The 13,897-nt window shown below is 43.4% G+C and overlaps 1 protein-coding gene across 1 annotated transcript in view; it reads left to right on the top strand.

Annotated features, from left to right (window-relative positions):
* CSMD3 (CUB and Sushi multiple domains 3) overlaps nucleotides 1-13,897 on the top strand; it is a 3,551,396-nt gene that overhangs the window by 1,953,209 nt on the left and 1,584,290 nt on the right. Inside the window, 1 exon segment of the mRNA XM_029591914.1 lies at nucleotides 5,189-5,305. Within this exon segment, the coding sequence (XP_029447774.1) occupies nucleotides 5,189-5,305 (117 nt within the window).

The raw sequence follows: 13,897 nt of genomic DNA, 5'->3' as shown, positions 1-13,897 counted from the left end.
TGTTGATTGTGCTGAATTTTTGTAAAGTTAATGCTTAATTCACTAAGCTTTATTTCCAACAGACACAGAATGGCAGAAAAGACTTATTAAATCAGGGCTTTGGCCTTTTCTGAAAAATAATTCCATAAAACAATAATAGAAATATATACGTGCACATATATTGGACACATGATAACAGACACCAAAAGGGGATGAATTAGAACAAGTTTACAACTTGTGAGCAGACATGCCTATAGTCAACCTAACCCCAACTTTCTTAGATAATCAGATCTGCCTAGAAACTATCCACCTATTGATATTTAAACTTCTTAGGCAACTCTTTAAGAGATACAATCTAAATTCTGTTTAGCCATTTAAGATCCAAGCATAAGATAAATAAATATACCTCCACTTTAGATACAACATTTTAAGATGATTGAATTATGAGGGTATGCAAAAGATACACAAATTGATAATAGCCAAAATTGAAGCCATAACAATTGACCCAATTGCTCACAAGTTTTAAACTTGTGTTAATTCAACCCCTTTTTATGTCTTTAAATCATGCACAAATACTCATACTTTAAAGGCAGAGCCTTGTCAACATTTACTACACAATACAGGATTAAGACAGAATTACCTAACTTCCAAAGCCCCAGCTAGCATTTGATATCTGCATGGAAGTATTTATCATACAATATACCATTAAATAATCAATATAAAGGAAGTGACCAGCTTTACAGTGTTAAGAAAAGTTATCTAACTTTACAGAATATTTCTGATAGGAAACATATATGTGCATCCAATGTTCTGTATTTTAACTCTTTGCAAACACTTTTAGAGGTCGATATTCCATGTTTGTCAAACTATTTTTTGGAGTTAACCATACAAAATACAGCATTTAAAAATGTTCCCCTATTCAACAACTAAATTTTAGCTGAGTAAATCATTAATTGGCTAAAATTTTAACAGATAAATAAGAAGCAGTATGGGAGGCATTTCAAATTTGAGGCTACAATTTATCTGGCTAGTGCTGATATTCAGCACTATCAAGATTATGTTATCCAGCTAATTCTGGTGTGGTTCCCTTTATCTGGAATATGAATTACCCCTATGCTTGGGTGGGGAGTATCACATGAGAAATTATATTTACTAATATGATTTATCTTTGGGTTCATAGCCTGAGTGTGTGTGTGTGTGTGTGTGTGGGGGGGGGGGGGGGTGAGACAAGGTCCCAGTCACTCTGATACCACAAATCTGTGTCCTTCCAAAACAATCTCTCACTTGTGGCACCACAGACCAGATAAAATCAACACACCAGAACAAAACAGCAATTAACCCTTTTACAAATATTGTGTAAGTAGACAGTAAATCCAACCAGAACATTAAATGGGAAAAGTACAGTGGTGAATTATAGTACAAGCTTGCAGTTTTCAGATTTTAAATTAAGCAATTAAAAAATAACACTGGGTATGGCTTGTTAGCTGAGGCATCCAACATACTCATATGGATAGTAAAAAAAAAATAAGGAACGCTAACAAACGTTGAAGGGGAAAGCAGTGAAGTAGACAACTTTCAAGAATTGTCTTTACCCCTGAGTAATCAAAAAGGGGGGGGGGGGGGGAGCAGATCCACCCCAATGTCTCCAGTTTGTAGAGTGCACTCTGAGTCAAAAACAAAATTGTATGGAAATAAAACAATCAAGAAAATGAAAAATTCCCTCTTGATGGTAGAGCTGGTGAGATGACAACCAATCAGATGAGCACTGCAGTGGGTGTAAGGACTTTCTTACCTGGGGAGCTTCCCCAAATGGATTACATGGTACTAAACAGAAAGCTGGCCTGGTTTCAGTCTCTTAAAGAAAGACTGCGGCCCACCAGCTTTTATTTCCCTGTACCTGCCAGCATGGGTTTACTCTTCACTTTGGCTGAAAGGCTGAAGCAATTAATATGAGGTACGGAATTTGGGGGCTCTCTGTGCAAAGTTAAGCTTACATAACTCAGTCTCTTACAGGGTTATTCATCAAAATGCGTTATGGCATTATTGTGGGCGTTAGGGCCCTAATGTCTGTGATAATCCCATAACTCATGTGTTATTAATATTTATCACATCGTGAGCAGTGAATATAAAATTTAGTCAAAGGGGAATAGTTTGGGTGAGGTTTATAAAAATGAGTGATATTAATCTTGCATGTGATAATTTATGTTATCACACATTTTTAATGCTGGAAATAACTACACCTTTTTTTTCCTGGTTTAAAGCCTGAAATGGAATTAGGTGATAAACATTGCAAATTCTGTTTTAGGGAGAGGATTAGAGCCTATAAGGTGCCATGTCTAATAGTCAATTATTTATACCATTATAGGAGGATCATCTAGTAACTCAAGGAGTGGTTTTGGTGGTGGCCTAGAGTATTTGGGTCAGTTTTACATGCACAGTCAGATGTATGAACAGCACGGTACACATCAATGAAGATTTGATGTGATTTGGAATGAGGAAAGATTCACAAGGATGAGATTTCTACAATGTTCTCTTGCCCTAGTTTGATAGTACCCAGATAGAGAGCATCAAACTAGGGCAAGAGAACATTGTAGATATCTCATCTTTGTGAATCTTTCCTCATTCCAAATCACATCAAATATTCACTGATGTGTACCGTGCTGTTCATACGTCTGACTGTGCATGTCCCGAGGCTTTCCTGGGGAGCTTGTCGGGGGGGGGGGGGGGGCGTGTTGCGGCGGCACATCATTTGGGGGTGGGGCCGCAGGCTTGGTTCCGGCCCGTGGGTGTTTAGGGGGCGTGGCCAAGGCCTCCGAAACAGCTCCCGGGCATGGGAATTGCGTGCCGCCGGCCAGCCCGGCTCGCGCAAGTTACGCCTGCCTTGGGCAGGCGTAACTTGTGCAACAAAGGTGGGGGGGTTTAGGTAGGGCTGGGGGGGTCATTTAGTTAGGAGAAGGGAGGGGAAGGTGTGGGAGGGTGGAAGGAAAGTTCCCTCCAAGGCCGCTCCGATTTCGGAGTGGCCTTGGAGGGAATGGAGGCAGGCTGTGCGGCTCGGTGCATAGGCTGCCGATTTTGCACAGCCTTGCGTGTGCCGATCCCGGATTTTAATAGATACGCGTGGCTACACGCGTATCTATTAAAATCCTGCATACTCTTATTTGCGCCTGGTGGGCGAACAAAAGTACGCATGTGCACAAATTTGTAAAATCTACCCGTAAGGGAATAGCCTCTGCTATTACTAGCATCAGTAGCATAGGGTCTATTTAGTGTTTGGGTACTTGCCAGGTACTTGAAGCCTGGTTTGGCCACTGTTGGAAACAGGATGCTGGGCTTGATGGACCCTTGGTCTGACCTATTATGACAATTTCTTATGTTCTTATGTTTTCTCTCGCTCTCACTCTCAAGTAAGAAAACGCCTGTCTGGGCACTTTGCAGCTTATGAAGTAAAAATATCATGGGTGCAATAAACTTAATGTATGTTGTATTAAAATACCTATGCAGAGTGCAAATACCACATGTGTTGTAGTAACTAAAAATTATCCTAACTATGCATTTTTCCTTATTGCGGGCATTATTCATGCAAAATTTATAGCATTTTCATGAATCTAGACCTTAGGAAGGTGATCCAGCCATGTGCTCCTGGGCCTGGATATCTCTGGAAAGGAAGTTTCTCAGTCTCTCAGCTTCTGGATTTGCTATGAAGCAAGAACAGCTGTTTGTCTCTCTTTTTCCTCACCTCACAAACTTCATTCTCTCCCACTTGATAATTAGCTCTTCAGGAGAAGAACTGATTGCACGTCTGATAGATGCACTTCTATCTTCCTGGCTTCAACTCCTGGCCAACTCTGATCCTCACACGCAGACAGAGATAGCCAAATTGCATCCTTTTTTACCTTAATTGGTCTCCCAGCATTCCTTTGGCTTTCTCCTCTAATGGGCAAGATAAACACTAAACAGTACAATCATTTTCTCAACTTGTTAACACTGTGAGTGCTGGAGTGGATTCTGGTTTTGCAGAACATTTGTCATTCACAAGAGAGCACACAGGGGTTTTGACATATTTTTATATTCCTTCTCCTTGGCTACAGTGCCTTGCAGTCTTCAACATTGAAAACTAGGGATGTGAATCGTTTTTGACGATTTAAAAAAATCGTCAGATATTTTTTAAATCGTCAAAAATCGGTACAGTGCATGATACAATCGAAATTTTCATGATTTATCGGGATTTAACGGGAGTTATTTGGGGGGAGGGCAGGAAAACCAGCACACCAAAATAACCTCTAAACCCACTCCGACCCTATAAAACGAATCCCTTACCTTCCCCCACCCCCTCAAAGCCCCCAAAACTTTTTACGAGTACCTGGTGGTCCAGTGGGGGCGCGGGGACTGATCTCCCGCTCTCGGGCCATCGGTGCCATTTTGGCTGCCACTCAGAAATGGCGCCGATGGCCCGATTAAAAAAAAACCCACCGACCCTTTAAAGATGACCCCTTAGCGTCTCCCACCCTCCCGATCCCCCCAAAACATTTTTAAATTACCTGGTGGTCTAGTGGTGGTCCTGGGAGCGATCTCCTGTTCTCGGACCATCGGCTGCCACTCATAAAGATGGCGCCGATGGCCCTTTGCCCTTACCATGTGACAGGGTATCCTTGTCATTGGCCGGCCCCTGTCACATGGTAGGAGCACTGGATGGCCGGCGCCATCTTTAAAGATGGCTGCTGCCATTCACATCTCCAGCGATCAGATTTTTTTCTCCCTCCAGCCGAACCTGATCGTTAAGATGATCGGGCACACAATTCACATCTCTATTGAAAACCCCTTTTGACAGGTACAAAACACATTGCACAGTATGGTCCACATTGTAAGGCTCCAACACATGATAAGCTTGTGGGCACTTGAAAATGGTTTATAGTAGCTTTCCACATGATCAGAAAAATGTATGTCCTAAAGTTAGTCAGATATCAAAAAGAAAATAAAAACTTTCTTGACTTAAAATGTCTTTTAAAATTGTAACTTTTATTTTTATTTTTCAAACTTCAGTTTGCTGACTGTATATTTTCAAAGTTTTGGTCTAGTTTTGCCTAGTGACTTTCCCCATAGAAAATAACTGAATACTTTAAATGCTAAATCTAAAATAATGTTTGCACAGAAGAAAATTGTTTATAAATCTACCTTCTAACTGTTTTATCACCATTCATTTTTGTTTTAGCATTATGTGGTGGAGATATCAGAGGGCCTAGTGGAACAATTTTATCTCCTGGTTACCCAGAGATTTACCCCAATTCCTTGAATTGTACCTGGATGATAGAGGTGACTCATGGAAAAGGTAATATCAATTTTTGTCAATATCTTTTATCCGTTATAATATAAATATATCTTTGTGTATTTTATTCAGGTACCTTTCTTCTGATGTATTGGAGAGAAATGGAGGGGAATTGCTAAGTGATAGGTATAAATAAGTATGGAAAACTGTAAGAAAAAAACATTGACATGAACTTAAAAAATCAAAGATTAGTAAATTTTGTGGCACAAACTGTTCTGATTTCCCTTCTAGACAAAGCAATCTGAGACAAGAATATCTGCAACTTCAAATGTGGAATCTATCTATATATTATCTATCTATCTATCTGTCTATCTATCTATATGTTAAATAGGGCAAGTTTATCCAATATAAATTCCAGTTTAAAAATCAACATTTACCTACATTCTTTGCCTTACTTGAAGTATAGCAAAAGTATGAATAAGTCAGCAAACATACAGTGCAGATGCATCTACCTGCTGTCAAGCTGTTCATATACTAAAAATGGTGATGGCTAATGCTGGCACTGTGCTCTAAGATAGAACTCATAGTAACATTGTAATATAGTAGATGACTTCATCCTAGTCCATCTAGACATCTCAGCCACCTTTGACATCGTGAACCACGCCATCCTACTAATTCGCCTTTCAGAAATCGGATTATCAGGATCTGCCCACAGATGGTTCAATTCTTTCCTCAGCAACAGAAGCTTCAAAGTAAAAATCAATAATAAAGAATCTCCAGACGTCAAATCAACATTAGGCATACCCCAAGGCTCTTCCCTATTCTCTACCCTCTTCAATATATACCTCCTGCCCCTCTGTCAGTTGCTTACAAACCTTAAATTAATACACTACCTCTATGCAGACGACGTGCAGATTCTGATCCCCATAACAGAATCCCTCCCTAAAACTCTCACCTACTGGGAAAACTGCCTCCAATCTACTAACCACCCTCTCACCAGTTTGAACCTGGTTCTCAATGCGACCAAGACAGAACTCCTTCTCATCTCCTCTGACCACCCGGCCCTAACCCATCCGACATCTCCCAACATCCAGATCACACAAGTAAGGGACCTAGGAGTAATCCTCGATAACCATTTGAATCTAAAGAAATGCATCACAACACTACCAAGGATTGTTTTTATAAACTATAGGTTATGAAAAGGCTCAGACCCCTCCTTCATTTCCAAGATTCAGGACTGTGCTCCAAACCATGCTCTTCTCCAAACAGACTATTGCAACGCTTCTCCTCTGGGCTTCCCATTTCTTCCATCAAACCATTACAGATGCTTCAAATGCAGTGGCTAGAATCCTAACAACACCAACCGAGGAAGCACACATCACTCCCCATACTCCAGAACCTTCATTGGCTGCCAATAAATACAGAATTTTGCACAAGGCCCTTACCACAGTTCACAAAACCATTCATAATCAGCAACAAACTAGACCTTTCAGATCCCTCTCAAATTATACTCATCCTCAAGACCCATCAGAGAGCGTATAAAGGTACCCTGCAAGTTCCCCAAGAAATCCACGCATCTATCAACCACCAAAGAATGAGCATTCTCTACAGCGGGTCCAGCCATTTGGAATAACATGCCCACAGACCTCAGGCTATAACCTGCCCTCTAACCTTTCGAAAGAAACTTAATACCTGGCTTTCCTCCAAGCCTTCCCTTAACTTTCAAAACCATCCATTTCTACCAGACAGGACTCTGCTTACCTGACTACGCGCCCCGCTAGTTAGGCTTGATATTTTGCCTCTGTTTCTTTGTTTCGTTATTTAGTTTATTCAGTTTTTGCTGTCCTTTGCCTCTGGCTAACTGAGCCCCCCAAGTTACTATCTCCTTGTTATATGTAACTTTCGCCTCTTGTTAAATGTTTGATTAAGTTCTACCCCTTGTTACATGAAACCAATTTGATTGATTATTCATGAAGGTCAGTATAGAAAAGTGTTAAATAAATAAAAATAAATAAATAAAAGATGACAGAAAATGACAACCTGCCCTATCTAGTCTGGCAAGTTATTTCTGTTCACATTACTAAGGATATTTCTCAGCTACCAGCTAAATAATGTATACACTGGTAAAATATCTCTCTCCATATCCAGGACAGTTTTTGTCATCTTCCCTTATTTATAATCTATGATTTCAAGCATATAAATTCTCCTACACCTGGAACCCCTCCCTTGCTATCTCTAACCACAAAGCTCTGCAACAATCTCAACAGACCATTACTAGTGTAGTCATTTCATGAACAGCATGCCTCCTAAGACCCCTGCATAGACTGCCAGGCAGATCTGGATATATGAGCACTTTTGTTATTGCTTGGCCAACTAGACATTAGGGGTATGCATTCGTTTTCGATGTACCAGCAATCCGCAACATATATGTCCCTATTCGTTGTATTTGTGGGGAAGCGAAATGTATCGCGACTCCCCACAAATGTAACGTATCATCAGTTCCATACGTTTGGCGCCACGTGATTTTCTTCGCCGCCATTTACAATTGGAGGACGCCATTTGGGTGTATCCAGAGCCAAAACCAGCCCTTTCCTGTGAGTCATCAGTGACCTCACAGCCCTGTCAGAGTGGGTCGGATAGGTTGGCATGGATACCGGAATGCAATGTATCAGCGATAACATTTTTTGAATTGCACTGAATGCAGCCAATCGCGCTGTCATTCAGGGCTCGGTGACCGCTTTTCCTGATGACCCAGCACTATTATATATACTTAAGCACGCAGCGTGCCACAAACCTTTTTTGCAGGGGTGGTGTGGGGAGGCAGACTCTGCAGAAGGTGGCCTCACTCAGAGCTAGTCTGAGTTCTCAAATCTGTAATGAATTGCTAGCTAGGATAGTTACTTAAGAGAAAAATATATTTATTCTTTATTTGGCTGCAGTGCCAGCTAGCCCTGTTTGTTTTTTAAGCGGTTTATTTAGGTGATCCGAGACGGTCTCTCTGTGCCAGGGAGAAAAGCTGCTAGCAGTGCCATTTTGTTTAATTTACCCTCTGGGCTAGGCAAGGCACTGTGACAGTGGGCACTGGGTAGTTTAGCAGACTCAAGTTTATTATTGGGACAGTGTGTGCAGTAAAATCCCCAGTCTGCCTCTTTGTAGTTACAATCAAGCTGTGTGTGTGTGCACACCATAAGAACATAAGAACATGGCATACTGGGTCAGACCAAGGGTCCATCAAGCCCAGCATCCTGTTTCCAACAGTGGCCAATCCAGGCCACAAGAGCCTGGCAAGTACCCAGGTACCCAGTGGGCACTGGGTAGTTTAGCAGACTCAAATTTATTATTGGGACAGTCTGTGCAGTGAAATCCCCAGTCTGCCTCTTTTGTAGTTACAAGCAAGCTGTGTGTGTGCACACCACACACATTGCATTAGTGCATAACAAGGCACTGTGACAGTGGGTACTAGGGATGTGAATCGGGTGCCCAATCATTCCCGCTTTCGGGATCATCTGGAAGCGGGAAAATCTCATTTTCCCATGGATCCACATTTTTTTTTTTTAGTGAAAAATCCTTTTTCGGGTTAGTGTGCGCTAACGGGAGTTAGTGCGTGGTAACTCATGTTAGCGTGCCCTAACAAAAATAGCAAAAAGTAACAAAAAAAAAATGATTTTTTTGTTAGGGCGTGCTAATGTGAGTTAGCATGCACTAACTCCCGTTAGCACGCACTAACCCAAAAAACAATTTTTACAAAAATTTGGGGGGAAGTGATTGTTTCTTTTTTTACCTGATATATTAATGAATTTAGAAATATTGTACAATATTTCCATTCGTCAGAAAAATGATTCACATCCCTAGTGAGCACTGGGTAGTTTAGCAGACTCAAGTTTATTATTGGGACAGTCTGTGCATTGAAATCCCCAGTCTGCCTCTTTTGTAGTTACAAGCAAGCTGTGTGTGTGCACACCACACGCATTGCAAGGCACTGTGACAGTGGGCACTGGGTAGTTTAGCAGACTCACATTTATTATTGGGACAGTCTGTGCAGTGAAATCCCCAGTCTGCCTCTTTTTTAGTTACAAGCAAGGTGTGTGTATGCATACCACACACATTACATTAGTGCATAGGAAGGTACTGTGACAGTGGGCAGCCAGTAGGCACTAGGCAGTGACATTAAATCCATAATGTCAGGGAAAGCTAGATGTGGTTGAGTGATTGAGACTGACAGAGGAGGCACTTCAAAAGGTACTAGAGCCAGTCCCCCATTAAAGTTAAAAAGGGGCCTGTTGCAATCTAAACTCTTTGGAGGGGCAGGCAGTTCCATCCGGAAAAAAATGAAATCTAAACCCGATGCATCGCCACCACCTGTTTCTTACCCTGTAATTTTGGAGTTGAGGGAAGGGGAGGCTGAGTCATGTCAGACAAAATGTTGACACCCAAAAGCAGCAGTGGGACAGAAGTCTCAACTAAGCGTTGACAATGTAGCGCAGGCACTGTTTGCTTCTGATTCAGATGAACAATCATCTTGTGTGGGATTCTCATCAGAAACGGAAGAAGTAATAGCTGATGAAGTTTTAGGAGGATCAGTTAGTCCTGTCTTAGCCTCCACTTCAGTGCAGCAGGGGAGAGATGAAACTGATGAGGAGGAAGAGCAGTCAGCACAGGCACAGAGGGTGACTGAGGCCCCTGACATTACTTCTCAGGATGCACCCACTACTTCAGCTCCAGTGCTAGCATCCACCCCCAAGGCTATAGAGAAGGGAGGATCATGAAAGACATCTGTGATCTGTATCCACTTTAAAGTGACGGAGGACCCACGTTTTGCTCGGTGTAATTACTGAGGCAGGGCTATTAGCAGAGGCAAGCAATTGGGACATCTATCTAATTTTGGCGTGACACATCATATGAAGAGGCAACACCCAACAAGGGTACTGCCATCTGGGGATGGTGGCAGTACCAGTCAGGGGACCCCTTCTAAGCAGCGTAAAGTGGTTGAAAAGCAGCAGAGTCAGCCCACGCCCTCATCCCCTTCTAGCAATCAGTTGGCAGTCCAGCAACCCCCTGAATGTGGCAGAAGCAAAACCCACCATGGAGGAAATGGGGTGGGTGCAGTAACGTTATCCCAGGGTAGGAGGCAGGCAGCCTCAAAAGTTGTAACCAGGACCATTGGGGAAATGATTGCCTTTGATGACCAGCCCTTGCAGTTAGTGGAGAATGTGGGTTTCAAGTGTTTTCTGAAGGTCGTAGTTCCAAATTACAAAGTCCCCTCCAGAACCACATTTAGCAGAATTGTCCTCCCCAGCCTGTACAAGCAGTGCCATAGTCGCATCCAAGTGCTGCTACCTAAGGCAGAGGGGAGTGTGCATTTCACCTGCGATATGTGGACCACCAGGAATGCTGCACAGTCTTACCTCTCCCTGATAGCACACTGGTGGGACCTGGCTGAGGCAGGGGCAAGCAGCAGCTCTATTACTGAACAAGTATCAGGGTGGAGGTAGGCTTTACTGCACACCCACCTGACGGACCAGGCCTATACTGCAGCCAATATTCTAGCATGCATCAGAAAGATGCTGGAGGGCTGGCAGCTACACCAGCGAGACAGGAATCCTCATGCAGGGTTCTTTGTCACAGACAATGGTGCAAACATGGTTAAGGCAATAAATGACGGGCATTTAAGAACATCTGATGTTTTGCACACAGTCTGCACCTGGTAGTGAAGTCAGCTCTGGGGTTCAATTCCAATGACTAAGAGAATGAATGCCTGCATAGGTTAAGACAGAAGTGCAGGAACATAGCAGCACACTTCCACAGAAGTGTGAAGGCGGGGCAGATTCTCCGACAAAAGCAGACTGATCTGGAGATGCCTCACAAGCGTCTCATTCAAGACATTGCCACCCGGTGGAATTTCACTTTATGATGCTCGAGAGATTAGTGGAGCTGCAGACACCCCTTCATGAACTTTCTGGTACAATGGACATAAGTGTGCAGAATCCCCTATGGCATCATGATTGGTTAGTCATGAGTCAGCTGGTAAAAATCCTGCAGCCCTTCAAGGATGTCATGGAGGAGCTGAGTTCTAGAAGTGCCACCTTGGCTGACATCATCCCTATAGTTAATTTCCTGGATGAAAATTTGGAGGCCTTTAAACAGGAAAAGGGAATGACACTTGAGGTGCTGCATTGTCTGGATATTTTGCAGCAGAGGTGGAAGAAAGTTTAAGGCCTTTAACAGAACAGAACTCATACATGCTTGCTACAGTCTGTGATCCCCGTGTGAAAGGGAAACTCATCTTACAGTACAATTGTCTCTTATTGATGAAGGACCTGCTGTTATCAAAAGTCCGTGAACAGGAGCGCCATACGCAGAGACAGATTAGGCATGAAGCAGAGGTGGAAACAGCGGGCACTTCAGAGAGTTGTAGTAGCCCAAGCTGGAGCAGCACTCTGTCAGTGACAGCTAGTACCTCCTCCTCCTCCTCCACTTCAGAATGCCAAAGGCATGTTGCCCATAAAGATTCATCTATTGTGCTATGGGCTAGACAAAAAGCAGCTAGCATGAGTGACTCTCAGCCCACCTAAGCAAAGGACACACCAGCACAGCTGTCAGTGACACGGTATCTCTCAGAGCCGACAGAGAACATGCAGACAGATCCACTGGCATATTGGGCACACAAGGCCACTGTCTGGCAGCACCTAGCCAAAGTGGCTCAGTGATATCTTCCATGTCCACTAACAGTGTGCCCAGTGAATGTGTCTTTTCAATGACAGGGGATATCATGAGCCCTCACCACTCAAGGCTGGCACCAGAGTTGATGGAAATGCTAGTGTTTTTGAAAGTAAACCTGCCTTTGCTTGAGTTTCCAAATTTTCCCTGTGAATGACAAGATGAATAAAAGCAATTGAAAGCATTGCAGCAGCTCCAACTGCCTCCTATGCTCCAGATAATTTAAACACTGCAGCACATGTACCTGACCTGAAGCGCCATGCCTGTCCATCCACTGTCCAGGCTGTATGTCCCTACAAGGGCCTGACCTGAAACGCTGTCCCTAACCATCCACTGTCCAGGCTATACGTCCCTACAAGGGCATTACTTCTAATACTGTGCCTGTCCATCCACTGTCCAGGCCGTACTTCCCTACAAAGGCCTGACCTCTAACACTGTGCCTGTCCGTCCACTGTCCAGGCCTTATGTCCCTACAAGGGTTTGACCTCGATTGCTTTGCCTGTCCGTCCAGGCCTTATGTCCCTAGGTGGGCTTGACCTCTGTCCTCGATTGCTGTGCCTGTCTATCCAGGCCTTATGTCCCTAGGTGGGCTTGACCTCTGTCCTTAATTGCTGTGCCTGTCCGTCCAGGCCTTATGTCCCTAGGTTGGCTTGACCTCTGTCCTCGATTGCTGTGCCTGTTCATCCAGGCCTTATGTCACTAGGTAGGCTTGACCACTGTCCTTGATTGCTGTGCCTGTCTGTCCAGGCCTTATGTCCCTATGTTGCCTTGACCTATGTCCTCGACTGCTGTGCCTGTTCGTCCAAGCCTTATGTCCCTACAAGGGTTTGAACTCAATTGCTGTGCCTATACATCCAGGCCTTATGTCCCTAGGTGGGCTTGACCTCTGTCCTCGATGCTGTGCCTGTTCGTCCAGTCCTTATGTCCCTATGTGGGTTGACCTCTGTCCTCGATTGCTGTGCCTGTCCATCCAGGCCTTATGTACCTACGTGGCCTTGGCCTCTGTCCTCGATTGCTGTGCTTGTCCGTCCAGGCCTTATATCCCTACATGGGCTTGGCCTCGATTGCTGTGCCTGTCTGTCCAGGCCTTATGCCCCTAGGTGGGCTTGACCCCTTTAAAGTCTAAGTACCTTGGAGCTCTTTTGTTGTTCTGATGATTGCTCCTCAGAAGTTTCATCAAAATTGATAATAAAACCTCAGTTCTGCAGCCAAAAATAGGCTGCAAATACTTCCCCCATTGACTTTAATGAGAACCAGAAAATGAATGCATGTATCAACGTGTCAGGGTCGCCATTGAACAAATGCAACATATTTACCTGCCGGCGAATACGAATACCGAATCGGATGAATCCGTACCCTCTGCACATCCCTACTAGACATTGCTTGAAATGCAAAGGCTGCTCACTCTGTAAAAATATTTCTGGAACTAATTTTTCTATAGGTTTAACAGTTTCTCGGTTTTGATTTTTAATATTACTACCTTTAACATAAGGCTTGTGGATAACCTGCATGGAACAGTAGTTACGACCCTTAACAGAAACATGAAGCTAACCTGCAGGGCATTTACTACCATAATAAGCTTGATGGGCAGACTGGATGGACCAATTGCTCTTTTTCTGACCCAACATGGAAATTTCTTATGTTCTTATGTTCTTATGCCCATTCTTTCAAAAGAAGTCTTGATTATGGGCATTGGTCTGAGAGATGCTACCCATACACCAGAAGCTTTGTGAGTTGGCAGGTAGGCCAGGACTGGCAATACAACTGGATCTGTTTATTTTGCTTGGCCAATAGAATTATGTCAATGTTTTCTATGCTCATCCCTAATATGTTCAGTAGTTGAATAATCTAATGGCTCATATGCATATTATTTAGTTAACATTCACATTCAGCCCTATTCACAAAGGCACCAGGCACGAACAAAAGTACGCTGGATTT

Source organism: Rhinatrema bivittatum, chromosome 2, assembly GCF_901001135.1.
Source record: "Rhinatrema bivittatum chromosome 2, aRhiBiv1.1, whole genome shotgun sequence".
NCBI lineage: Eukaryota > Metazoa > Chordata > Amphibia > Gymnophiona > Rhinatrematidae > Rhinatrema > Rhinatrema bivittatum.
Note: the sequence above shows the minus strand (reverse complement) of the source record. Positions and strands in the feature narration are given on the sequence as shown.